At 36.1% G+C, this 26,335-nt stretch overlaps 2 protein-coding genes and 1 pseudogene across 2 annotated transcripts; 2 read left to right on the top strand and 1 right to left on the bottom strand.

The window, feature by feature from the left end:
• Nucleotides 1-1,472: 1,472 nt before the first annotated feature.
• LOC121239558 (pentatricopeptide repeat-containing protein At1g08070, chloroplastic-like) lies at nt 1,473-4,654 on the top strand. The gene is made up of 3 exons (XM_041136823.1): nt 1,473-2,198; nt 2,438-2,497; nt 2,645-4,654. The coding sequence occupies exon 3, from the start codon at nt 2,846-2,848 to the stop codon at nt 4,430-4,432; it is 1,587 nt and encodes a 528-aa protein (XP_040992757.1). The 5' UTR covers nt 1,473-2,198; nt 2,438-2,497; nt 2,645-2,845; the 3' UTR covers nt 4,433-4,654.
• Nucleotides 4,655-11,480: 6,826 nt separating this feature from the next.
• LOC121239344 (nucleolar GTP-binding protein 1-like) lies at nt 11,481-15,407 on the bottom strand. The gene is made up of 3 exons (XM_041136580.1): nt 15,276-15,407; nt 12,257-14,311; nt 11,481-11,811 (listed from the first exon to the last, which is right to left on the bottom strand). The coding sequence occupies exon 2, from the start codon at nt 14,289-14,291 to the stop codon at nt 12,267-12,269; it is 2,025 nt and encodes a 674-aa protein (XP_040992514.1). The 5' UTR covers nt 14,292-14,311; nt 15,276-15,407; the 3' UTR covers nt 11,481-11,811; nt 12,257-12,266.
• A 1,338-nt stretch (nt 15,408-16,745) lies between these two features.
• LOC121238222 lies at nt 16,746-26,056 on the top strand (annotated as a pseudogene).
• The last annotated feature ends 279 nt before the right edge of the window (nt 26,057-26,335 follow it).

The following is a 26,335-nucleotide window of genomic DNA, read 5'->3' as shown; positions in this document are numbered from 1 at the left end:
AATATTAATACTATTATATAGTCTAATATATTATATAGCTATACTATAAGTTTATAACTAATACTAATAGTATAATATAGTATTAGTTATACTTATACTAATATAGTTCTACTAAATCACTATAAGTTTATAACCAATACTAATATATAACTATACTAATAGTATAATATTAATACTACTATATAGTCTAATATATTATATAGCTATACTAATATATAAGTTTATAACTAATACTAATATAGATATACTAATACTAATCACTATAACTAAATCACTATAGTCTATTAAATGTATTACAAATATATATAAATTATAATTATCAATTTTCCAAACGATTAAAAAAATTAATTATCATTTAAAAAAGAAAAACAGAATCACATTGGGCAAACGGTGTCGTTTCCTCTCTAGTGTTTCCTCTCGAATAAACCCTAAAATCACTTAAGTCTCCAACGCACAAACGTCTCTACCTCTCTCTCGTCTTTGTCGCCTCACTCTCTCGTCTTTGCCTTACTCTCTCATCTCTGTCTTTGTCTCTGTCTCTCTGCAATCTGCCCCACTCAACCAATCTGGTGCTGCCTTAGTGCCTCACTCTCTCGTCTCTATCTCTCTACAATCTGCCTCACTTCTCATCTCTCGTCTCTCTTCCTTAACCTCACTTTCTCGTCCCTCAACCTCACTCTCCGTCACACATAACGTAGCCGTAGCCTACCAGTGCTACCATGCACAGATACTCGGCTTCACCACGCACAGACCCTCAGCCTCACCTCACGGTAATTTATTTTTGTGTTTTTTAAATTACTTTGAAATCTCAAATCTGGTAGATGGTTTTATTAGGGTTTTTGAATCCGAAATTTAGGATTTTTGTGATTGTGTTTGTATTATTAGGGTTTTGTGATTGGGTTTGTGTTATTAAGATTTTGTGAATTGTGATTGTGTTTGTGTTATTAAGGTTTTGTGATTGGGTTTGTGTTATTACTAATTAGGGTTTTATGAGGTTTATAACTTAAAAAAAAAAAAAGAATAATTGCATCTGATTTGCCTCACGTTTTCTGCTTCTCCAAGAACAAAAATATTAAAGGTTTGGTGTTGAAACCTTTATGAAACACAAAAAACATCTCTTGGCTTATGTGAACTAGGTGTTTATATATGTTGAGGTTGGTATTTGAATTATCATTTGGGGAATGATCATGTAGGCATAGGCAAGACTTGTGTGACTTACCTCTATCCTACACGTAGATTAGTAAGACATTGATTTATTCATTTCCCAGGAATGCCAGATCCTTTATGTTTCTGTTTTTTCCCAGCATCCCAAATGTGTAAATATTTTTATTCAAGTGTTTACCCCATATATACATATATATATATGGTTATAGCTGCTTACCCCATATTTTATATGTGTGTATGTATAAAACCGAAAAACCGGACCGGACCAGACCTGTTACACCCCTACTCATTTCAAATCAGGGCTTAGTATGTGTCGTCTTATTTTAGAGGTGCTAATTTAATTCTATTAACATAGTTTGTGTTAATTATGTTAGGTGTCCATAGATTCATTTGTATGAATAAAATCTACTTATTACTTATCAAAAAAAAAAAAAAAAAAGGTGTCCATAGATTTTCGCATGGCACTATTGTGAGGCAATTCAAAGATATTTAAAACTTCAAGTAAGTGGTGCTCCTATGCTAGACTTTGCCTAAAAACTAACTGAGATTGATTTTGTGAAGAACTTGCATATTTTTGTCTTGAAAACAACCTCGGTCATTTTCTACAATATTCTTTGTATTTGAACAAGAAAATAAAATATTTGTATCATGACTTATGTAGACATGAGTATTTTTGGTACTCTATTCTCAACTACATAAAAAGCGAATATGAAGTCTAAAATTTTTATACGATTATATGATATTTACCTGCTCAGTACTCTGTTATGATATGATATTGCATTCAAAAACCCTCTAGCATGACATTTCATTTATGCTTCTGTTTTGACCTTACTATGGGTGTAAAACTATGGCATCTGTTATTTATGTTGGTACCGACATCTCTGTTTCTAAGTGCACCCACTTTGGAGACAAAATGGTTTTTTTGTGTGAGTCTTTCATATGTGCACCCTTGGTGCCCCAAGTTTAAAAGGGGGAGAGTTCATTTCTGTTTATGTCCGGTTTGCCGCTGGAAATAGCACAACCCTACCATAAGGGTAAGCATGGTATCTATTCTTTTGTGATGTTGTTTCAGTTATGTTTATGTCAAATGTCTTTTGTCTATATTATTATTGTAAATAAATATTTCTGAAATACTGCTCTACTATTTTGAGACTTTGCTTTTGTTTTGCATTCTATAACTAGTTCATGTTTACCCACTATTATATAGGTTAATTGCTTATTGAGTTGGTGGACTCACCCATTTATCTCTACTGTTTTTTTTTTTTTTTTCCAGATAACTTTGATAATTGTGACAATTGGAATAAATGACACGTGTCTAGATTAGAAGAGAAAGGTGAGACAAGTGCTAGGTGGCATAAGTAGATTTGTGAGATTTTAGAGAATATGTAGTAGTGTCGAGTTTACTTTCTTTGAAAGGATGTTTGAAGTATTTGATTTTGGAGGGTTATTGTATCTAAGTTTTATATTTGGTGGATTTCAGGCTAAAAGGATTCACCCCAGGATACAGGGCGTCACAAAAACGTTGTAAAAACATTGAGATTTCCAACTTGTATTGGGCAGGCTTGTTTATCTGGCCTTCACATCATTTTCTTGGTAGGCAACGCCCGTAAATACTCACGCCTTATTTAAGCCGAAACAACTTGTATTGGGCAGGCTTCTTTTACCCACTCCCATATATACCATGCTGGTAAAGTCTCCCATGCCCACCTTGACCCCAAAACAACTGAACCAGATCCATGCTCAACTCCTCAAAAACCCTCAACCCTTCCTCTTAAATCCTTTGTTAGGGCTTCTCACCAACTCAGCCACCCCACAAAATGCTCTTGTTCTCTACAACCAAATGCTCCACCGCCCATCCTCCCACAACCATTACACCTTCACCTATGCCCTCAAGGCATGTTCCTTGTTGCATGCCCGCCAAAAGGGCCTTGAAATCCATGCACGAGTTCTCAAGTCTGGTCACTATTCTGATATATTTATATCTAACTCCTTGCTTCATTTCTACCTTGTCGGGAACGACGTCGTGTCCACTTGCCAGGTTTTCGATTCGATATCTTCTCCTGATGTTGTTTCCTGGACTTCAATCATTTCGGGGCTTTCTAAGTGCGGTTTTGAAGAGGAAGCCATCTTTAAGTTTTCTTCCATGGATGTGAGGCCCAATTCTACTACTCTTGTTAGTGTTATGTCTGCCTGTGCTAGCCTGAGAGCAGTTGAGCTTGGTAAAGCCGTTCATGGATATATTTTGAGGAATATGGATGAAAGCAACGTTATTTTGAGTAATGTGATACTGGATTTCTATGTAAGATGTGGGTCTTTGACGAGCGCAAAGTACCTGTTTGTGAACATGCCTAATAGAGATGTGTTTTCGTGGACCACAATGGTGAGTGGCTATGCACAGGGAGGATCTAGTGAAGAGGCAGTGAGGGTTTTTCAGGAAATGGTGGAAGTGGGGGAAGCTCTGCCTAATGAGGCCACGATTGTCAGTGTATTGTCAGCATGTTCTTCGATTGGTGCATTGAGTTTGGGTCAATGGGTGCACTCCTACATTGATTCGCGAAGTGACATATCAGTGGAGGGTAATGTGGGAAATGCTTTGATTAACATGTATGTTAAATGTGGGCAAGTGAGTCTGGCAATTCAGGTTTTTAACAAGCTTATTTGCAAGGATATCATATCATGGAGTACCATTATTAGTGGCATGGCTATGAATGGCCAGGGCATGCAAGCCTTGCAGCTCTTCTCGCTCATGCTAGTTCTTGGAGTTCCTCCAGATGATGTAACCTTCATTGGCTTGTTATCTGCCTGCAGCCATGCAGGGCTTGTAGATAAAGGGCTGATGTTCTTTGAAGTCATGAAAAATGTTTACGGGATCACGCCCCAAATGCAGCATTACGCTTGCATGGTAGACATTTATGGGCGTGCAGGGCTATTGGAGGAAGCAGAGGAGTTCATCAGGCAGATGCCTGTGGAAGCTGAGGGACCAATTTGGGGAGCTTTGCTTAATGGCTGTAGAGTTCATCGGAATGAGAAGATGTTTGAACGGATCAGGCAATGCCTTCTTGATACAAGAGGTGTCAGTATTGGGACTTTTGCCTTATTGTCAAACACATATGCTAGTTCTGATAGATGGGAAGATTCTAGTAAGGTACGTGATGCAATGAGATGCATGGGGTTGAAAAAGATGGCAGGATCTAGCTGGATAGAGGTCGAGCCCTCCACCAATGACCAGGATAACCCGGATGCATGCTATGCATTTGCAGGAAAATAATCTGCCATTATGCCATGAATTATCATGGCATGCACACATTGAGCTCGTCAATTGTACCACATTGCTAGACTCCGGATAATATAATGATATAACCTTCGTTGGCTTGATATCTGCATGCAGATATTCAAGGTTGTATAATCAAGACTTGATGTTCAGAAGCAACCAATAATGTTTATTTACGAATGCCATCCTAATGAAGCATTACGTGGCAAGGTTGATATGTACAAGAGCTGAGACCTTGGACATGGCAGAGGTCTCCATTGGAGAGGTGCCAAGGAAGCAAAAGGAGCACCACTTTGGGAGCTTTGCTTTTTACTTTCAAAATCTATGGGAATGGGCAGGCGTTTTGACTTGCCAGGTTCCTAGTTGGTGGTAAATGGAGAAAAGACAAGCACAATACGTCTACATTTTTTGGGAATAGGAATTGACTTCAATTCCTGGCTTCCATAGTCTAAAGTTGAAACAAATACTACCCATTTCGGGATATGCTAAAATGTAGCATACGATCTTACATATGTGTATTAAAAAAAACATATGAACCATAACATAATCGTTCTGACATATCTTGCATATGTATGGTGGGCCATTTTCATTATCGCTTTATATTGTTTCACTCTATGGTAGGGGTGTGCAATCGGATCCGAATATCTGACCATAATTGGTTCTAAATTTGGATTCTAAAAACCGGGCAATAATCCGTCTGGATTAATCCGGAAATAATCCAGACGGATAACTGGATTCAATTCGGATATATGGATTTTTTTCCTTTTTTGGCTAGAAATATAGGTATCCGAATTTTAACCAGTTTTAATCTGGATTTATTAATACTTTTAAAAAAAATGTTTAAACTTTAAAAAATATTTTTATAGCACTTTTTTATAAAAAATAAAAAATAAAAAATTATGAGATCATGTTTAAATTGCCCAGATTTTTTAAAAAAATAATTTAAACACTTTTTAAAAGCTTTTTTAACAAAACAAAATAAATAACAATACAAAATAAATAATATTGTTGTTACATCACAATGAAAAATATTAATTTACAAAGAAAAAAATAAATAATAATACATCATAACTAATTAGGCTAATATAATGCTACTACTCTTCACATCTTGAATATGAAATTGGAGGAAAATTTGATTTCTTTCATCTGCAACACAAGTTGAAGCAATATCTATCAAATTAAGTGTACAATGTCAGGACCAAAACCTTACAATCACAAACAAAATCTAGAGGTAAGCATTGGTGAAGTATAAAAATGCCAACCTAACAGGAATTTTGTAGACATCTATTTTTCTTATTTAATACTACTTGAACAAAAAAATTAACCAACTCCAGAACTAGAGAGAGGATCTGCTCACATTAACAAGGGGACATAAAATCGCAAAGGCATCACTTCTTGGAAAAAGCAAGAATTTAGATAACTAATTGGCCAATTTTACATCGCAGTTAGGAAATGAAACAAATACTTGAGGATTTGATCTTCTTTTAGAGGAAGAACTTTCAAGAAAAAAGGAAGGACCTGCCAAGAGTAACTATAGAGGATAGACAGAGCCAAAAAGAAGAATTAGCTAACCAATCATAACTATAACTCTATTAATGTAGTAGAATCAGTTTGTTGGCAAATTCTAATGACAAAACTCCTTGTACCAGCAAGCTGTTTTGAAAGTTTTTCTCACTCAGCGTTTGTGCCCTTCAATGAAAATCAGTTATCTTTGTGTTCTCATTGACTTGAAAATATTCATATATATATATTAAACAAAAGTGATCTTTGTGCCATATCACTCATGACAGTAGCTTACAAATATATTTCTCCCACCTGGTAATAATAATAAAAGGCACCTTATCAAACTCTCAAATGACACCTTTAAGGGATTCTTCAATATCTTCAAGTAGAATATGTAAGTTGCTGAAGTTGAAGGAGGAGGGTTACCTTAAGAAGAAGAAAAAATGTGGAGATAGTTAAATTGATAAGTTAGTAATAAAAATTCAAAATTAACAAATAATTTACTTTAGATGTCAACGCTTTTTACACGATCCTCCATCTCCCAAGAATTAATTGGTTTACAACCCAACCAATTTTGTGAGCAGATTAATGTTTGGATAGTCTCTGGTGGTACTGAGCTTTGATATGGGTCCACTACACGTCCACCGGTGCTGAATGTGGACTCAGATGTGACAGTGGAAATAAGGATGACCAATACATCACGTGCGATCTCCGCAATGATGAGATATCTAAATGAGTTCCTCTTCCACCAAGTCAAAATCTCAAACTTGGGTGTTTTTGGTTCAATAACATCCGACAAATAACTATCCATGTCCGAGCTAAGTACCAAACTATTTTGCTCCTCAAGATATTGCTCTAGAGCTCTATCAAAATCTTCACAGTCTAAGTCTTCACCAATAATACTTGAGGAACTTTGATAGGCCATACTTGATCTTTCACTACCTAGCCCATGAAACTTGTGGTATGGCTCAATCAAACAATTCATGAGCAATCTCACATTGGCCTCAATTCTATCTCCGCATTCATCCACTTTGCACATTTTTAACCAATATGACAAGGTTGTAATCTTATATCGAGGGTCAAGAACCAAAACTACATAAACAATCATGTTCATTCTATCCATATTCTCCCAATATTTATCAAACTTAAGTTTCATATTAAACGACATGCTCATCAACACACCATCCTCACACTCACATTTTGTTTAAAGTGTACGCAATTGTACAAATTTGTTGAAATAACATATTTGATGTCACATATAATGAGCTGAAGAATTTCAAGTGGCATCATAAAAAACTTTTAGAAACTTAATAAAAATCCGAACCATTTGCCAATCCTCATATGGAGATGCCAAAAACTGTGAATCCCTCACTCCCATTAGGACAAAAGTTTTTTTTTTCAACAAAACTAAGCATTAGGTATGTTGAGTTCTATCTAGTAGGAACATCTAGACACACCATTTTCCCACACTCAATGTTAGGTATGTTGAGTTATATCGAGTAGGAACATCTAGACAACCATTTTCCAACACTCAATGTTCAGATCCTTTACACATGTTTTAAACATATCAAGTCTTGCCGGTGAAGACCTCACAAATCTTATTGCCTCTCTAATATTATTTACTGCATCATGTATAATTTTTAAACCATCATATATAATAAGGTTTAAAATATATGCAGCACATTGCACATGTATAAACTCGCCCCCTAAAATTATGAACTCCTTATCTCTTATGTTTCTCCTCACATGATCAATAACAACATCATTAGAGGAGGCATTATCTACAGTGATCGTACAAAAGTGATTAATCTCCTAATTCATCATGCAAGACTCTAACATCCAAGCAATAGTCTCACCCCTATGATTAGAAATTTGGAAAAACATTGTTATTTTCTTGTTTAATGCCCAACTTTGATCAATATAATGACACATAATACACATATAATTCTTGTTTTGCATTGATATCCATATATCGGTGGTCAAACAAACTCTTTGATTGCTCAACAAAGTCTTTCAACTTTTGCTTCTCCCCATTATATAAATCAATACACTCTTTTTGAAAGGTAGTTCGAGATGACAAGGTGTGTCTAGGCTCTAAAGTATCTTAGAGTTCAAAAAATGTCGAATACTCTATAATCTTGAATGATAATTCACAATGGATAAAAAAATTGGTAATCCACCTTTAATTTTTTAGAATCATATTCTCCTAATACTTGAGGACTAGATCATTTATTATCCATCCTAACTCCAAAGTGTAATAGTGATTTATCATTCCCAAGATTTTTTTTTTCTCTCTAATGGGAGAGTCCAGACAAACAAATCTTAGGTAGTGTGACATTGATAAAGTGCCATTTTTATAATGGCATTCATAAAGTTTCAAGTAATAATTGCATCAAGTTTTAGGTTCAATGGGATCAACAAGTTTAACTCTTGTAAAATGATCTTATACAATAGATTAGTTGGTAGCCTTCTTTGCTCTTTTTTATTTTGGAGGGAGAGATGGTGCGAGACTGGAGTCTGGGGTATTCATGGAGGAAGGCACTAAAGAACTAGTGTTTTCTTCCATGCCTAATGAAATATGAGCTAAACTAAAATCACCAACACTACCATTAAAACTACATTCCATTTGTTTTAAACATAAGTAAAAAAAGAAATATAATAAAAATCAAATCAATAGCTAACATTAGAGGTGTAAATTTTAACTGGAAAACCGGTTTAGACTAGCCCGAACTGGTGGAACCGGTCCAGTCCGAAACTGGTTTCTAAAATGCCAAAACCAGTTGGAACCAGTTCGGTTCTGGTTCCATGATTTTTAGGACCGAACCGGTTCACTATAATATATATTTAAATTATTTTTTTAAATATTATATATAATTTTTTATATATAATATATATAATAATATAAATTATAATTATATATAATAATATTATATAGTATTCTTTTTATTGCAGATTTTTTGTTTTCAGTTTTTGTAGTAGTTATATTTATAGGCTTATAGCAGATCTTTTTTTACAGTAGATTTCTTGTTTCAATTTTTAGCAGAATTTTTATAGCAGAATTTTTTTACATGGTAGAATTTTTTTTATAAAGTAGATTTAAAACAGATTTTTTTAAAGCAATTATTTATTTATTTATATCAATAGATTTTTTTATGATTAATTTTCATTTTATTAAAACCGGAAAATCAGTAAAATTAGAGGTACTGGTTTAAGAGGGTAATCGGTGCTTAATCAGTTTTAAAAAATATAAAATCGGTACATACCGGTTCAATCCTAATTTTTTTTTAAAACCGGACCAATTACATCTTTAATTAACATAATCGACTAGTGACAGCCAAAAAAATTTAAAATCCATGCAATATTTCTAGCATGAGTGCCAGAAACAGATTTTCTGACAATTAATTACCATGATCACAAAAAGCAATACGTAAACAAAAAGCATTATTACCGGAGAATGCATTTAATTAGATAATATCACAAGTCATTAAGATTAGGAAAATGTTTTATCTCCCGCTGGGGTTTAGTAGTATAATTTTATGTGTTTTTTAAAATTTTCTTTTTATATAAATTTTTTTAACAATTTTAAATATTTTAAGAAAATAAAAAAAAATCATAATATTTTACTTCGTGATTAAAGAAGTATTTTTTAATGATTTTTTTTTTACTTTCTTATTAAGAAAGTGTATTTTTAATGATATTCTAAATTTATTTTATTTTTTTAAAAATATTTAAAAATATTAAAAAATCTATATAAAAAATAACTTTAAAAAAAATACATGTAAAATAATACTACACCCCAACGGGAGCCCCCAACGGGGGACTGTATCATTATCCTTAAGATTATATATAGTTTTTTAGCTAATGTTTTTGGCCAAGCTTTAACTACCTATAAAAAGCAGATCCATTATGCAGACAAGACCTGGAAGATATTATATAGAATAAGTGGTGCTATAAAGAAAGGGCCTAGATATGCTTGCAACAGGAGTGAAAATTAAAATAATACTACTCATGTACACATGGTTGGTATTTGGTAAAGGCACTCTCTGCTTTTATCTATTGCAACTTTGTTCAGCCATGAAAGTCAGTCAGCATATCTTCCATCCTAATTCTGGTATTGGATTATAGAACATTCATGACATTTAAACCATTTTGAAAAGTTGAACAGTATAGAACAGGCATTTGAATTTTGAATCCTGGCACATTCAGAAATTAGAAGCATGGTTGTGTGACTACTAAACAAGAAAATATTAAACTACAGTTTTGCACTAAATTTGTAAGTGCAATTGATTCAACAACAAATTCTTTTCAACTCAAGAAATTGCAAAGAACAAAAAATGTAGATTCTTCATTTGGTCCCGTGTCTTTTTAACTTGAGTGAGTTAGTTTTTCTCCTCAACCTTTTGTCAAACACGTTGTGAGTAATTCTGTTTATTCCTACAATATACCATAGTCATTGAATCTGCTTCTTGAATACAACCAAATCCATCGAAATTAAGAAAATGGCATCAACTATTAATATAATAACCCACCACCATTCATTCTTCAAAAGCACGATTAATGACTCAGCTATATATATTATATATGTATATATAAATTACTGTTTAAACAGTATATATATTTTGGTAAGAACGGTAAAACCCAATTGCGGCCTAATCCACACAAGTCAATTCATGATGTCCACCACCTACACCCTTGATCCAAAAATAATCCCAGGAAAAATAAAGCAACCCAAAACTCGTCCTAATTTCTTCACGGTGAAAACATTTTCGAAGCCAATTTATAACTTCGAAGTTAAAGGATCGAGTACGGATCTGCATAATGATGTTCGGATCTATTAATATGAGTGTAGCAAAAGATGGGCATGCATTTTACACAACGAAAAGACTTCACCATCCGAGAGAGAGGAACATATCATAGGTTTCAAAGTTGAGAGAGAGATGGGGCAAACAGAAGTTGAGACTAGGGTTTCGGATTCATCATTTAAGCGACTAGAGAGAAGCTGAGAGAGTTGAGAAAAACGAAGAGGATTTGTCTAAGATATTGGGAAAACCCTAGTCTGAGAAAAAAGAAAAAATTCGTCTGGAAGATCATTCAAGAGTAGTCTTAAGAGATAGAGAAAAAATTTCTGCTTCCAAAATGACTTAGGATTTAAAAAAAAAGAAAAAAAAAAACAACAACAAAAGAGACTTGGTTACGGATAACCGGGTCATAAAATTGAATATGTAACTGGATCCGGATTTCTCTTAATGTCCGGGTGTAATCCGAGTGGATAACTACCCAGATACACTCAGATTCCGAATTTCGGACTGGACTGGAAAAAATTCCGGCCCCGGTTCTACACCCCTACTCTATGGTTTCTACCCTTGTAATATAATCTTTGTACAATCTGGGATGCATTGCAGGTATCAGACACATCAAATATCCCTATTAAATGGGATCACTGATTTGTTTCTCAGAAGTCCCAAAACGCTAATAAATGAAAACGTAATGCGAATTGGATCTAAGAGTAGTAAAAAAAAAATCAATTAAGCCAACTCTCTCATTGAAGATTGAACTCGCATGATATAACAATAATTGAATCAACCCAATTCAAGTCGCAGACAACATTATAACTTAAAACCTCTCTCAAACTCAAAATTCCCTTAACAATCATTCCACAAAAACAAAGAAATTAAGAAGACTGGCCATAGACAGTTATGACTTCAAACATCAATCAAGCTCAAAATTGCCTTGGCATACGTTCTAACAATGAAAAGAACACTGCTCCCATGGTGCAATCTACAGCCAAGCAGCAGATCGATAGAACAAAAGTTCTCTTTCAACAGCAAGCCAAGATTCAGAACGATCCCTCCACAAAGCATAAACTGTGTTCCCTGCGAGGAAATGCATATTGTTCACTGAAGAATTACCTTGTGAAGAAAAACCGAACCTAAAAGCAATAAAGACCAGAAACAGCAAAAGATCCAAAAAGTAGATTCCCAAACATGGAATAATTAAGCATCAAGTCAACTTTTAGATAACTAACTTACCCGGAAATCTCTCTCTCTCTCTCTCTCTCTCTCTCTCTCTCTCTCACACACACACACACACACAAAACGGACCTAAGACATAATTGGAGACTAACAGCAATTTCATCCATTCCATACAGATACAGGCATGCACGAACACCAAAGAAAATAGAGCATATTTTAATTATAAAATAAAGAAAATAGATTGGATCAATAAAAGATGCAACAGTAAAATCTTGATAGGTGCAATAAAATAAAAACATTTTAAAAAATATAAATTAAAAACAAAAGAGCAATGCATGTGATATACCTCAAGTAAATCAGCGTCTTTGGGTTTTTCCAATAGAGCGCTTTCCTGAGAACAAATGTTTTGGTTTCAAAGTAGGGATTACTCTGTCTGCCTCACCACGACGAGCATCCTTGTTCCTCTTCTTGGCAGATTTCTTGGCAAGTTTTACTGCCTTAACCTTTTGAGAAGAGTCTTTGAAGCCCTCTCCAGGAACAATTTCACCAGGTGGCCGTGACTTCGACCTAGATCGGGATAGAGACCTAAGTCGCTGCTTTTTGTTAGGTGTGTCAACATCCATATCCATAATATCACCACCATCATTAGCTCCTCTTTCAGGTGACCTCTCCCTCTTCCGACCCCTTGACCTACTACGGGCTCGGTTAATAGCCAAAGCTGGATCCAGCCCCAAGGCAGATAGCTGCCTTCCCATTCTCCTTGTTGTGAATTGTCTGTCCTTGTCAAATTTTCTTGGTACAATCGGTCGGCTCTCTGCAGTGCTCTTCTTGACCCTATGCTGTTGAATGAGTAGGCTTTTCTTTTTCCGGATCTCAGCCAATGCCTGTTGCTCTTCTAGAGTTAATTCCTTGCCATCCATCTCAAAATCATCATCAGCCTCCGAAGCCTGCCGAAGCCCTTCTTCTTGTTCCAACTCTTCTAGCCTTTGTAAAATATCTGGATCAATGAAGTCATATACATTGTGCCCATCAATAATTTCAGGCATTACATCTTCTTTCCATTCATCGTTGGCTAACATATAATTCTTCTTCAAACTAGCAGAGTATACACCTGCACCACCATTCTCATCCTCCAAATCCCTTTCAGTTTTCCTCTTTTCCTTCTCAACTGCTTGCTTAGCTTTAGCTTCCAATACTGCTTGCGGAATATAAGGTGGCCTTTCCTTCTGGTCCCGCGGCTTTGGAATTGCAACATGAAAACGATTTAAGCAGTCATTTATCTTTTTGGATTTCATCTTCAATTCCACCCTCTGATCTAATAACCTCTCACAAGCTGCATTTTTTACAGCAATTACTCCATCTTCGGTCAAAGTGCTCATGGTCAAAAGCACCCCCTGGTCACTAGTAGCCTCACCTCCTTGACCAATCAGAGTCTTCATAGCTTCAGCTTTCATCTCCATGACCAACTTCATGTCTTCCTCAGATATCCCTTCCAGTGGTTGCAAGTCCGTCTTGTTGCAGACAATAATCAAAGGTTTGTTCAAAAATAGAGACTTAATGCTGTGGAAAAGAGCAGACTGTTGAGCAATGCTATACCCGCAAGACCCTGAGATATCTAAGAAGAACAACACAGCAGCGCGCAGATGCGCAAGAGCTGTGATGCTGCACATCTCAATAATGTTACGATCTTCGAAGGGACGGTCCAAAATTCCTGGTGTATCGATGACTTGGTACCGTAGGTATTTGTAATCTGTATGACCAACGAAGAGCGACTTAGTTGTGAATGCATAGGGCTGTACATCGACATCAGCCCTGGTGATCATGTTAATGAATGAACTCTTGCCAACATTGGGGTACCCACAAATCAAGACCGTTCGAGTATTCGGGTCAATTGAAGGTAGCCTCGCCATATGTTGTCTAATCTGTTCCAAGTATGCCAAACTAGGAGCAATCCTCTTTATCACAGTACACATGCGGCCAAGAGCAGCAACCTTCAGACACTTGCATCGGTACAGTGAGTCACCATACTTCAACAATTTTACATAGTCTTTAGCAATCTTACTAATAAGGTTCCTTGCAGTATTGATTTGACCAAGGGCCAGCTTGTAGTGATCTTTGTTGTAGAGAACATGAAGAAGGTCCCCATAAAAGGGGTGGATATCATCCAGTCTAGGAAACTCATCAATGATTGTAGAGAGCTTCTCATGAAAGTTCTGTTGGGTATACTTTACTTTGCGCATGTAAAACTGACGAAGACGGGAAATAGCATAACCCTTGTGGACAACAGTAGGTGTTTGTCTTTGGGTGCGAGACAAAATAATGTCAATAAAGTCCTTTCCATTTGGTACTACAGTAATCTTCTTAAAGTTATACTGCACCATCTTGGAAGTTCAATTTCACCCTGTAACAAGTTGTAAAGTTAATTAAAGGTCACTTAAATCAATACAAAACTGCTTCGCCGCACCCTCTATTTTAATACAGAAAAACTAGCTGTTATCTCTTCCATGTCAATAAAATAAGCCACTGTATTCTTTACTAAAACAGAACCATATAAAAAGGGGTATCACTAGCTTATCACTGCAATAAAGCTATATTATTGGACTGCATGTACGATGTATGAGCCTTGCATCAGCAGGCTCTTTTTGAAAGCTTGTCTCCAGTGACACATGAAGATTATGAAATGTTCAAGTTGTTATGCAATCTCATAAGTCATGCCTGAACATGCAAAAAAAAAAAAAAAAGAAAAAAGGAACAAGCATGCTTTCAATTTACAGTGTTAACGGGAAACCCTGCAAAAATTTTATAGCACCAGGGCATCCTTCCCCACCGTTCCAACCTACAAGTTATATGTATTTTGACGATTCTGAAGGTAGCTTGCTAGAACCCAAACGCTTAAATTTTAAAAGCATCCAGATAACGGAAACGTAAAACCTAATTTTTTTTCTTCCATCCCAAAAAGAACCCAGAACCCTAACCTATCCCTAATGTCTACCTGGAAGATAGAAAGATTCTCAACAATAATTTAAAAATAATAAGGATTACATCGGGAAGACAGTAATGGATCCAGCTACGTAAACTACCACACAATACAAATCCCAAATTAAAATAACGCTGGAAATAAAATATAAATTACATTTGAAAACCAAGATACGCATAATTCCAGCACATCAAAGTTGGGAATAGCGAACACGAATGCCAAACTAAGCCAGCATCAAATCGCATCAATAAAGCTCCAGTTTAAGATGAAGACCAGAGAAAAAACTAACAAAAGATCCTATACCGAAGAAGGAATATCCAAGAAAACTATTACCACGAAATCGAAAAATAGAGGTGGTGCGAGTATTAGGGGTAGAGTTCAGAGGTACCTGGTGGGTGTGACGGCGGGGACAAGCAAGGCTTAACGAGAAACCCTTGTAAAAGAGAGAGATGCTTCACCACGCTAGTCGCTACTAAACAGACGTGTTAACCGGAACTTAAAAACAAGGCACCGTTTGGTTTCACACATAGTATTCAATCTATTATCTTTTAATATCTGAATATTATTTAAATATAAATATTTTTAATTTAAAATTTTTCAATTTTTTTTATATAATTATTACAATTTTTCCAAACTTTCAAATAAAATATAAAAAATAATTCATTTTTTTAAATCTCAAACAAAAAATTTTATGTTAAAATATTTTAACTTTATAATATTTTTATTTAACTTTTTATCTTTTCTTTTCTAAATTCTCTTAAAACATCATAATTCAAATTATTTTATTACTATTTATAAACTATCTCATTACTATTTATATATTTTTTTATCTCATCTTATATGTATAACTAAATGAGACCTAAAATTAACAAATGAGTGAAAACTCGAAATTTCTACAAACCTTGAGATTATTTTAGGTTTCAACCCCAACTTAGGAAAATCAATTAACGATTTGAAATTCAAAGTTTATGCACAACAGAATGAGAATTATGCTGAAGACATCCCCAAAAATTTTCCCATAATTTGTGATGCTTTAATAAACCGTGGGCCACACCAATCAAATTACTGATTTTAAATTTTGAGTATTCGGAATGGTACCAAATAAATTAATTTATAAAATAGACAACAAGAATAAGCTCCCAAATCGGCGCCATAGCTGTTTTTTTTTTTTAAAGATTAATAATGATTAGTAGAGACTTATGGCTCGTTTGGATTTAGAGATGAGTTGAGATAGTTTGTAATAGTAATGAAATTGATGAGTTGAGATGATATGAGATGGTTTTTAAAAATTTTGTGTGTTTGGATTAAGAAGTGATATGAGATGGTTTAACTTTTTAGAGATTTGATACATGTGGCTCCCACTAATTATAATTTTGTTTTATAAATTAACTTTTGCATTGTGCACGTATCACATGCACCACCCACTACATGCACAGTGGAATAAAAAATACACGTAACATCGTGAGCCTCCAACCATGAGCCTGGTGATTGTCGGTGCCTTCTACCGCAGCGGAAATGGTCACTAACCCATGAAGGTTGTGCTCGTCGTGACCCCAAGCCATGGTGACCATGAACATAGAGTGCATCCGTGAGGGGAAGGGTGGGCAGCGGGTGCATATTATTGTGCACCCAAAGAGGCCCTCCCCGTGGCGTCCGTGGGTGGTAGGCAACAGACCGACCAACACCAGGATGATCGGTGTTTTCTGTCATAGGTAAGGTGTCCATCGATCTCCAAGGCGACGCAGTCACCGCCAGCTTCCCCACCGATCATTTTATGCTGAGGCTGCCAGTGGCTACAGCTAGACATGCCAGCATTTTCTATCGTCGACGTGATGGTCCTCGGCAACAGAAAGTGCCGATGGGACCTTCCCCACCAGTCTCACAGCAGCGGACTCCAGATCTCACCACGAGTTTCTTGCCCAAGGATGGAGGATCTCGCCACCCTCCCTCGGCCATGAGCTTTTCGCCCACGAAGTGGCTGAGGTGCTTCTCAACCATGGAAGGCCCTCGCCACCCTCCCTTGTTCACAACATGCTTTTGCCACCACGACCATTTTCTCACCTCACCATAGCTGGCAAGCTTCTTGCCCAGTGGACTCCATCATTGCGAGAACTTCACTTTATCATTAGTGAAGTGAGATGATTTTCAATCTTATAAAGTAAAACAAAGAGTTTGAATTGGAGAGTATCTCTCCGTACAAAGTGAGATGAGATGATCTCATCTCATTTATGAATCCAAATAACGTTTTAGTAGATTATCTGACAAAATCTGATTAATTTTTCTGCCACAGACAAGAATAACACCTCATTCTTACTATAGAGACTGAGTATGATACAAACAAAATAATTTGGAGAGATTTTCTTCACCAAAATAATTTAGAAATTTAAAAAGTGTACGTTATTTTTCTAATTTTCAATTTTCTCAAGAACCAAACAGACTAATAGAAAAAAGGAAAAAAATAATGAAACTCAAGAGATCCAAACAAATGAGAAGCTGATGAAAAAATAATACTCAATAGCTTAACCTAATCTAAACAAAGAAATCTAAGGAACAATAAAAAATATATTGAAAAAAGTGGAACTTGGTGATATTTCAAAAACAAATAAGATAGAGACAAATGAAAATTACATAAGCAAATCAAGCAATAGAGCTGACTTGAATTTCAAGCAAGATGAAGGCCCGTATTGCATATAATAGACTACAATAAATAAAGAGATAATAAATAAATAAAGCGGAAATGGAAGACTAAAGAACGTACTTGAACTTTTCTTTTATGGATTAGATAGAGAAGTGAATGCCAACTAACCTCTGAAATTAGTAAGAATATGCATGAAATGAAGAGCGAAAAGCAGGCCTGAATGGCGTAAGGGAGAGGATGTGATTAGAGCGAGAAGGAGATCAAGAAAGGTGGGAGTCGGGGTGGTGTGAGGCGGAAGAAGTGAGGGAGGTAGTCATGACTCGTGAGAGAGAGTGAGAGTCTGAGAGAAAGTTAGGAAACTAGGATTAGCGTATTTTGGTTTTAAGGTTAAAAATGTCAGAATTGTAATTTTGAGTAAAAAATTTAACGGTTCACTAACGAATTAAAATGGTTGACATATTAATAATCTGTTAATGAATTATATCTTAATGAATCAATCCGTTTTGACCCAAATTTACTAACATCAAATTCAAAACTATTAATTTAATGTCGTATTTATGTTGGATTAATGGATCATGTCATATTATCACCCATAGAAATAAGTAGGCGTAATGATATTATATATATATATATATATATATATATATATATATATAAGATTTTGTTTTAGGTTTGGGCCGGGCCAGGGCCTATAATCAGGCCCATATAAAACGGCCAGGATCTATTCAAGACTTTTAGTGAGGTTTCGAGAGTAATAGGTACAAGTAGTGGTGTACCTGGATAAACCTCTCGACTCCGCTATAAACCGCCAAACCTTCCCATTTGTCAAAACACATTCACTCGCTGAAAGCTTTGCCACCCGGACAAAAAATGGTGGCTCTGGAGCTCTTCCACTCTCTCTAAAACCCTTTCCCTCCTCTCCCCATTGGCATTTCCCAAACCTCCCCTTCCTCCCTCCCTCTTCCCTCCAACTCTCCGCTCTCTCTCCCTCTCTCCCCTCGCCCTCTCTCTCCCAAAAACGTTCTTTTCTTCCCCATTGCCTTTCACGCTCCCCTCACGCCAACCAACAGCAAGAGGAACAAGGAAAATAGGAGCTAGAAGAAGAGGAACTCGAAGAATTCGGCGAGGACGAGGAAGAAGGCGATGAATCCAAAGGCGAGGATTTTTCGGATGTCGACGTCGATGCTCTCTAAGAAGAAGCGAGATATGCGTTTCTTCAATACTCTAGCTCGTTTTCGCGTGAATTGAGAATCGGTTAGTCAGGACTTTACGTTCTGTGTGATTTGAGCATGTATTGTGTGTGTGTGTGTGTGTGTGTGTGTGTGTATTCATTTATGCTTGTGTTTGTGTATGTGAGTTGATTTCAGAGGACGAGGCGGATGATCAAACCCGCAGGAATAAAAAAATGGGGAAGGCGTAAAACTAAGACTATAAGTGTTAGTAGCATATTTTTGACAAGCTGTTATCGTAATATTTGTCTACGTGAAAAACTTGAGAACACAAAATTCCACTATTTGCAAATATCGCTTATATTTTCCGTTATATTTATCAAGTTTACCGCCGAATTAAAAAGAGAACCACAAGACCTTTCAAGTTCGAGTGATGGAATTTCTTTTTTGATCAGTTGAGTGATGGAATTAAACTGATATTTCTTGATGATGCTCAATGGGAACTTTCTCTTTCGAGTTGAAAAGAAAAATAGTAGTTGCTTGCTAAAATTTGAAAACTTGACGTGCAGATCCCCGACCATCTTCTTCCGAGGGTTACAATTGTTGGAAGGCCAAATGTTGGTAAATCAGCATTATATAATCATCTTGTCGGGGTATTCAATCATTATTTCTGGCTCCTGACTTTCCGATTAGTATTGTTAGTTTTTTCCTTTTTATGAAAACAGAAATATATTGAGATTTCTCGAGGAAAACCTCCTTACAGCATCAATTTCTATAATGAAAGAAGTATTGCCGAATCTCTGATTAGTATAGTTGGTCCCCCATACTCCCTGAACTCACATTGAAAATTAGACATATATGTTTTCCCATCGTGATAGCTGACTTTCTTCTTTTTTTATTAATATGGGGGAACAGGGCAATCGTGGTGGATGAACCTGGAGTTACTAGGAATCGATTGTATGGTTGGTCTTTCTGGGGAGAGCATGAATTTATGGTAGTTGATACCGGAGGTGTTATCAATATTTCAAGGTCACAGACTGATGTTATGGAAGATTTGGCTATTACAACAACCATTGGTATGGATGGGATTCCACTGGGAGGCAGCTGTTTCCAGGATGCCAACAATGATTGAGAAACAAGCTGCTTTAGCCGTGGAAGAAGCATCTGTCATAATATTTCTTGTAGATGGACAGGTATTTTGTGTTACTATGCGATTTATATAAAGTGGACAGCTGTCGTCTGTTTGTCATTTTCTTCAAACTCATGAACTTCTTCTCTGAAATATCTATGCTTATTAGTACTGTAAAGGGTATATTCATTTTTGACATGCTTGGAACTTTGAACTCTACTGGTGAATGAGTCTAATTCTATCACATACTCAGTTTTTTTTTTTGGTGTAGGAACTTGATCTGTTAGGCAAAAATTAAGGTTTGTTGCCAAGGAAGTGATCTCTTTGTTTTTTTATTGGTAAGGAAGTGATCTCTTTGTTGAAGAATACGTCCCAAGGTGAATGACATGTTGACATATCACAGGGAGCTCTTTTCCCCCTCAAAAGGCCTTATAAGAAAAAAAATTCAATCTACAAAGGTGTGATGAGTTAGTTTGACTTTGAAATTCTTGAGGGTGGTAACCAATAGTACAAACATGTCGTAGATGAAGGTCGACTGGCTGTATAGTCAGGATAGATTTTCTGTGAATAATTTGTTGCAATCTGGAAGGGCTTAAATGTTAGCCAGATGCAAAAGTTTGCAAGGGGCATTTTGGGTATAAAGAGAGCTACATTCCCCTAATAGACCAAGTTTCCAATGCACGCTCCATGCTCCATCATGTCTTGAGAGCTCCATCATGCTCCATCACTTATAGGGGGACTGTTAATTTGAAGGTATATTTGTTCTTTATCGTATAAGTGACGATGGTTTGTTTCTCTCTTTTCTTTTTTCAAATAAACAATCGTTCTACTCATCTGGAAAGTTTTGTTTATTCCCCAGTTATTGTCTTTTGAATGGGCAAGCTAATCTAATTTTTGTACTACAAGGAATTGATGATAATGCTGAACAGGCAAGTCTGACAGCAGCGGATGAGGAAATTGCTGAGTGGCTGCAGAAGAACTACTCAAATAAGTTTGTCATTCTTGCAGTTAACAAGTGTGAATCTCCTCATAAGGGAATGATACAAGCATCAGAATTTTGGTCCTTTGAGTGAGTTTCTCTTTTACAGAAAGAATCAAATGGCAGGCGCGTATTAGTTAATAATGTGAGTTGTCTATTTATAAAACGATGATTCATTTCGTACACATATATAATGTAACAAGGTTGTGGTTATATGTGTTATTGCACTATTTTATTACATATGTGCATGATTGTGAAATTACACCTTAAGCACCAAGTAGCATCAGTTCTTGTGCTGCATAAAATGTGATAACATCAAGCCTGTACTGTAACACCTGACACTTGAACTGCATTAATTTCTTAATAAACACAATGATTTTTGTTTCGACACCGTCTTGTGGTGCTATTTGATAGCACTCTCTGGGTTAACATCAAAATCTGTCACTTGGTTGAGCTTTGTGATATTTGATCGATGGAGTAATGCTGTTTTTTTGCAATTTTTTTCCCCTGGTTAAAAGTCACATATGCCTTTAAATGGGAACTGATTTCTTGACAGTAAAAAGCTTCCATCTTAAAATGCATAAGAAACCACTATTGTCTGTCATAAAGCTTTCACTCTTGAGCAGGTTTTTTTTGTCAAATTTTCATGTAGTTTTGTCTGCTGTACTTTGTTGGTTTTTGTGGAGGGGGTCTCAATGATGACAATTGTAATAAAAAGAAGGTGGGCAGAGAGAATATTGTTTTTTTCCATTTTTCTTCTTCCTGTGATTGTTTTTCAGTTTCTGAAAATTTGTTCCTTAGACAAGCACAGGAAACGGTATTAGGCCTAGCTGTCTTTCCTCCACTGAAAAGTGGCAGTGATTGATACTGATGACATAAGTTCAATTAGGGGTGAAAATTTTTCAGTCCGGACCGAATTCAGCCCTGGTCAGTCTCGGTCCATGGTGTCTCTAAAATTTGGTTTTAGGTCTGGTCCTGGGGTGTGGTTTTTTGGACTGGACCGGACGGAAACCAACCGAATCACTTACATTTAAATATTTTTTTTATATATAATATATTATTTTATATTGTAGTTGTCTAAGTTAATTATGTAATTTTCTCTAATCTATCACCATTGACCATATATAATGTAAAATAATATTCTCTATCAATTAACTAATATATCATACGATAAATCATATGATAATATATGTTATTGTATGTAGATACATACTCTACTAAAGTACTAAGTTTGTAGCTATTAACATCATAAATATATTATATAATTATAATTAATTATTTTTTAATTAGTTACCTACATAATCCACATTAAGAGCTCACTTAATTTTGATTTTACTAATTTAATTAATTTTTTGTATTAATTAATCTACCAAAAAAGAAAAGATGAAAAAAATGTGCTTGTCTCATATGGAACAAATTGGACTGACCAGACCGGTAATCCTTATGGTAATCGGTCTGGTCCAGAAAAAGGGTGGACTGAAATTTTTGGTCCATGACCCTACCCCGGACCAGACCGGACCAATTACACCCCTAAGTTCAATCACTCCGGGCATTCTAATAATCACTTTATGGAGAGGTTTGTATTCGCAACTCATCTCAACTCATTTCAACTCATCTCACTACTATTCATTACTATTTATCAACTTTAACTCACAAATCTCACTACTATTCACAACCCATCTCAACTCATCTCAATTCATCTTCGAATCCAAACGACAACTAAGTGTAATCCTTTTTTTTATTGTTGGATATGTTGTCTTTCTAATGATGAATCATCATTTTAAATGGTTGTACAGCTCCTTGCTAAAAGTAGTCATAAATATGATCTTCTCGCCTTTTAACGTTACATGGATTTTTTTGGCAGACTTACAGGTTTTTCCAAGACAAGTTGAGTGACTAGAAATTTAGATGGACATAATTTCATTATTTTGGTAACAAAATTCAAGTTTCTCCATTCCAATGTCAAAGTAAAGTCTCCAAGTGCTGATACTTGCATTTTATCTCTGGGATCTGTTTAGTACCTACTCTCTCTCTCCCTGTGTGTGTGTGTGTGTGTCGACAGTGTTGGCTATCTACCAATACATTCGATATGATGTATGTCTTTCATTATTAACACAATCTGTTTGTATCATTAGCATTGTAGCATATGTGTGGTGGACTTAAATTCCCTGTTTCTTCATGAATCTGGTTCTAATTACCTTGTTTTTTTGTTGATCAACTAGGTTTTCCCCACTTCCAATATCTACTCTGTCTGGGACGGGAACTGGAGAACTTCTTGATCTCGTTTGTTCAGGACTTCAAAAAATTGAGGTTCGTCCATTGACAAGTTGAACTATGAATGTTGTATTAGTACTGAGTTTTGATCAAATTGGCTATCTTCAACTATTTAACATCCATTGATTTTGGTTAAAGGATCAATGGTTGGGATCTTTTCATGGTAGGCTTGTTGATAATTTCATGGGTACAAGTCTTCTGTAGCTTGCAATTTTTAAAAAAATATTGCACCTTCTGGCCATTAAAAACTGTAATGTACACACTTGCTTCCCTTCCCTCTCACCCCTTCCCAAAAAAAAGGGAGGAAGAAAAGAAGATATAAGCAATTCATAAGCCTGTACATCTCTTGTGCATTTAAATTGTTTGTTATTTGTTATATCATCTGCTTATTCTTGTATATAGGGTCCAGAGAATCTTGAGGTAGAAGATTATGTTCCTGCAATTTCCATTGTTGGCTGACCGAATGTTGGTAAGAGTAGCATTTTGAATGCATTGGTTGGAGAGGATAGAACAATTGTTAGCCCAATCAGTGGTACTACTTGTGATGCTATTGATACTGAATTTACTGCACCAGATGGCCAGGTTTGATTAGTTTACAATTTCGATTTGTCATTGACCGCTACTACAGTTGTGTTTCTGCTATTACTTTTTAACTTCTGTATAGCTAGGTGTATTTTATTATTGGTATGAGCCAAATAATCCATATCATTTTTTCATACCTCCATGAATGGAGATTTCAGATTCTATCCTATTTATGCGTCCCAATGTTGGGAATTGCTATACCAAAATACTGTCAAGTAAATAGGACATTTCTAGAATATGCTTATAATAATTTATTTTGGGCTGCACGTTGATGCCCTTAGCTGGTTATCTGAAGGTTTTCTTATTTGTTTTTTCTCGTTTAATATGGAAATATAAGAATGGGGCTTGCTTATGGAGTAAAATGATCTCAAGTTCGTTGGTTTGCATGAATTAAAAATGTCTTGTGCTATCAGACCAGTACTCTTTATGTGCTTCAATATGCTTGAATAGGAGACTAAGACCTGTAAATCTATGAATCATCGACCAAAGTGAAATGTTTTCACTAAACTTAGATCTCACTTACTTTAAAATGTTTGCTTGTTTTCAGAAGTTCCTGCTTATTGATACTGCTGGAATCAGAAGAAGGGCAGCTGTAGTTTCGTCAGGCAGTATGACAGAGACTTTATCAGTGAATCAAGCATTTTGTGCAATCCGTCATTCTGATGTCACACTTGTCATTGAAGCCGTGGCTTGTATCACAGAACAGGTACTTTGGTCATGTATCTCACACTTGTCATTGAAGCCGTGGCTTGTATCACAGAACAGGTACTTTGGTCATGTATCTTTCTGTGTTGTAAGCTCCATAATGCTGTAAGATCATACTTAGTAGACGCCATAATTGACTCCACCAATAGATTAGCCCAACCTCCTTGGATTTATTTGAATCCGATTACAACACACATCACTATTCATATTCATAATCTCGGCACATAAAAATACCAACCCACATTTCCAACCACCAGAGACATGTATGCCCAAATTACCTTTTCAATATCTGTACACCTAAAGCAAACAACCCCACAAAACTTATTCTCCCTCTGTCCAAATATGCTCAACACAGACCTTAACTCAAACCAATACCGATTTCCAGGACGTCAATTTACACTTGATTAAGCACTAGCATTAACCCAACAACAGAACAATAAGTTCCATTCCAACCATGAATACATATATTACAATGAAAAATTCTTCTTGCAAGTGAGTTCACGTACCAAATTGTGCACCAATGCTGACATGTAAGGCATTCGTTTAATGAAACTGTGCGAATTGAAGACGGAAATGATTTTCGTAAGACAGATGACCTTTTATTCTCTCAAAATTTTTCTTCTTTTGTTTTTCTTTTCAATAAAAAAACCATGTCAGCGTCGGTACGCAGTTTGGCTCCCCAGACCGCTTGTACCTAGCAAGGCTTTATTACAATATTTCATAAACACACATTGCCTAACGTGTCAACCCATCTAACTGTGTTCAACCACGACATTAATAGGGTTACACCACAAATTCCATTTTGCGCATTACGACAAATTGGATGCAACACCCCAAGCAAATGTCAATTAAATAACAACCCGAAACCTAGTTTCCCATGCAAAAACCCTATTTCCATCCGCTAGCGGACTCTTTGAACCTTCTAACTTATTCCACATTTATGCACCGTCTCCCAAACAAAGCTATAAAATCGTCCAAGCTTCAAAAACTAAACCAGAATTTTTTAATCCAACCAAATACTGCTCTAGAGCGCCACCGCTCCCTCACAAATTTAAGGCCCAACACCGATAAAACTCTAAAGCAAAGTTCTGAATCCATAAACTCTTTGGCCAAACTGAATTTTACATTCCCAACGCTAACCTTCCGAGCATTAATCTATATAGATTTTCAAGCCTACATTTACCACCAAACCCAATAACCGTCTTAGCTGAAACAAATCCGTAACCCAAAAAAACATAATTCTAACATCTAGAAACCAAAGTGTTGCAATGTATGGAATTTACCTTGGGTTGAATTGGTCTGAGTAGGCTATGGCAGAACGGGTTGGGAGTGGTGAGCAGTGAGGCTCCATGCGGTAAAGCCTGTTGGATCATTGTGTTTTGATGTAACACACCGGTGGAGTGAAACTGAAATCTCACTTAGGGGGAGGATCCTCCAGGAAGATGGAAAGAATATTGAGAGAAAATAAGAGTATCTGAATTGTATTTTTTTACATAAAAAATCACAAGTCCCTTCTCATGGAATATATCCCTGATTCCCGTAACAGAATTAGGCACAAGTAAGAGTTACCCGTGGTGCATCTAAGAAACATAACAAACAAATATAAAAGGCTCATTTGCCCAAAAGGGTTCAGTAGACCATATAGCTAGTGGCCCGAGGTCCTTACAACAACTATTAACGAGATCAAACCATATTAAAAATAATTGAGGCCTAGAGGCCCATGCTGCAGCCCATGAAGTAGCTCGGTCAACGGTCCATGTACTTCAAGCTCCCAACCTTAATTCTTCTAAGTCCCGACCCCCTTCTATCTCTTACCTCTTCACCTCAACAACCCTAAGTCTTCTTTTACCATGCCGTCGACCCCCTGGTAGTCACTGTAGTCAGTGGCCTAGAGTGTTACATTTGAGTGGAGGGCATGTGGTTGAGATGTTTGGTGGCAAGCTCGGAGCAAAGAGTGAGAATAACATAGGCA

This window comes from Juglans microcarpa x Juglans regia, chromosome 7D (genome assembly GCF_004785595.1).
Source record: "Juglans microcarpa x Juglans regia isolate MS1-56 chromosome 7D, Jm3101_v1.0, whole genome shotgun sequence".
Classification (NCBI taxonomy): domain Eukaryota; kingdom Viridiplantae; phylum Streptophyta; class Magnoliopsida; order Fagales; family Juglandaceae; genus Juglans; species Juglans microcarpa x Juglans regia.
Note: the sequence above shows the minus strand (reverse complement) of the source record. Positions and strands in the feature narration are given on the sequence as shown.